Source organism: Triticum dicoccoides, chromosome 5B (assembly GCF_002162155.2).
Source record: "Triticum dicoccoides isolate Atlit2015 ecotype Zavitan chromosome 5B, WEW_v2.0, whole genome shotgun sequence".
NCBI classification, from domain to species: Eukaryota; Viridiplantae; Streptophyta; class Magnoliopsida; order Poales; family Poaceae; genus Triticum; species Triticum dicoccoides.
In genome coordinates, this window is record NC_041389.1 from 54,642,995 (window position 1) to 54,644,020 (window position 1,026).

The 1,026-nt window shown below is 57.8% G+C and overlaps 1 protein-coding gene across 1 annotated transcript in view; it reads left to right on the top strand.

Annotated features, from left to right (window-relative positions):
* Window positions 1–356: 356 nt before the first annotated feature.
* Window positions 357–1,026, top strand: part of LOC119305159 (glycine-rich cell wall structural protein 1-like) — a 1,797-nt gene continuing 1,127 nt past the window's right edge. Inside the window, exon 1 of the mRNA XM_037581761.1 lies at window positions 357–1,020. Coding sequence (XP_037437658.1) covers window positions 567–1,020 — 454 coding nt within the window. The 5' untranslated portion in view covers window positions 357–566. The remainder of the gene's footprint in view (window positions 1,021–1,026) is intronic.

A 1,026-nucleotide genomic window follows, 5' to 3' on the forward strand; every position in this document is an offset into this window, starting at 1 on the left:
TTTCCGAGCATCATCACTACAATAAAAGGGTACTATATATATTTCCAGCCATTAAATTCCCGCCGAATCATCTAGTAGTTCAAAAGAACACACCAGCCGGCCACCTTGACCCAAACAACTTCTACAGTTCTACTCCACCACCACCAGAGCTAGGCGCTCAGAAATTTCATGGCTGCAGATACAATAATCACCGTGAACATCCAGGTGAATTGCATGCAGCCGTGGATCGATGTACTACAGGGCAAACATGTGAATGCGTCCTCTTCCTATCCATGATCCATGTGCCAGTCTGTCCCCAGCAGCACCCAATTTACTCCTCCCATCACCACCCCAACCACCCAGCTGCGAGCTCCTTCATTGCGCCACCGCCGGCCATGCATGGCTACCTCCCCTCCCCACCACCTTCCTCTGTCCTCTCGCGTCACATGGCCAGTCCAGTGCACAGCTGACCATCCATTCAATGCTACGCAGCTTTCCAGCAGCTATATAACGCGCTAGCCGGCTGCAGACATTGGAGACCCAAGCTTCTTCTTCAGTAAGCTCGTAGCCAGCCAGCCAGCCTAGCCATGGGGAGAAGGGGGAGTGGAGTGATGGGGAGCAAGGCTGTGGCGCTTGCGCTGCTGCTCTGCCTGAGCAGCGCGGCGGTGGGCGCATGGGCGAGGCCCGTCGCGAACAAGGGGAAGCACGCCGCCGACGAGAAGTTCCTGTTGCTGAAGAAGCACTTCGGCAAGGGACTTGGAGGTGGCCTTGGGAAGGGTGGTGGGCTCGGTGGAGGTGGCGGTGGCGGCTACGGTGGTGGAGGAGGGCTCGGTGGCGGTGGCGGCTACGGTGGTGGTGGAGGACTAGGTGGTGGGGCTGGCCATGGTGTCGGTGGAGGTCTTGGTGGTGGGTTTGGCAAAGGAGGAGGGCTTGGCGGCGGGTTTGGTAAGGGTGGTGGACTCGGCGGTGGTATTGGTAAAGGTGGTGGTCTTGGTGGTGGAATAGGCCATGGCATTGGTGGTGGTTTTGGTAAAGGTGGAGGTCTTG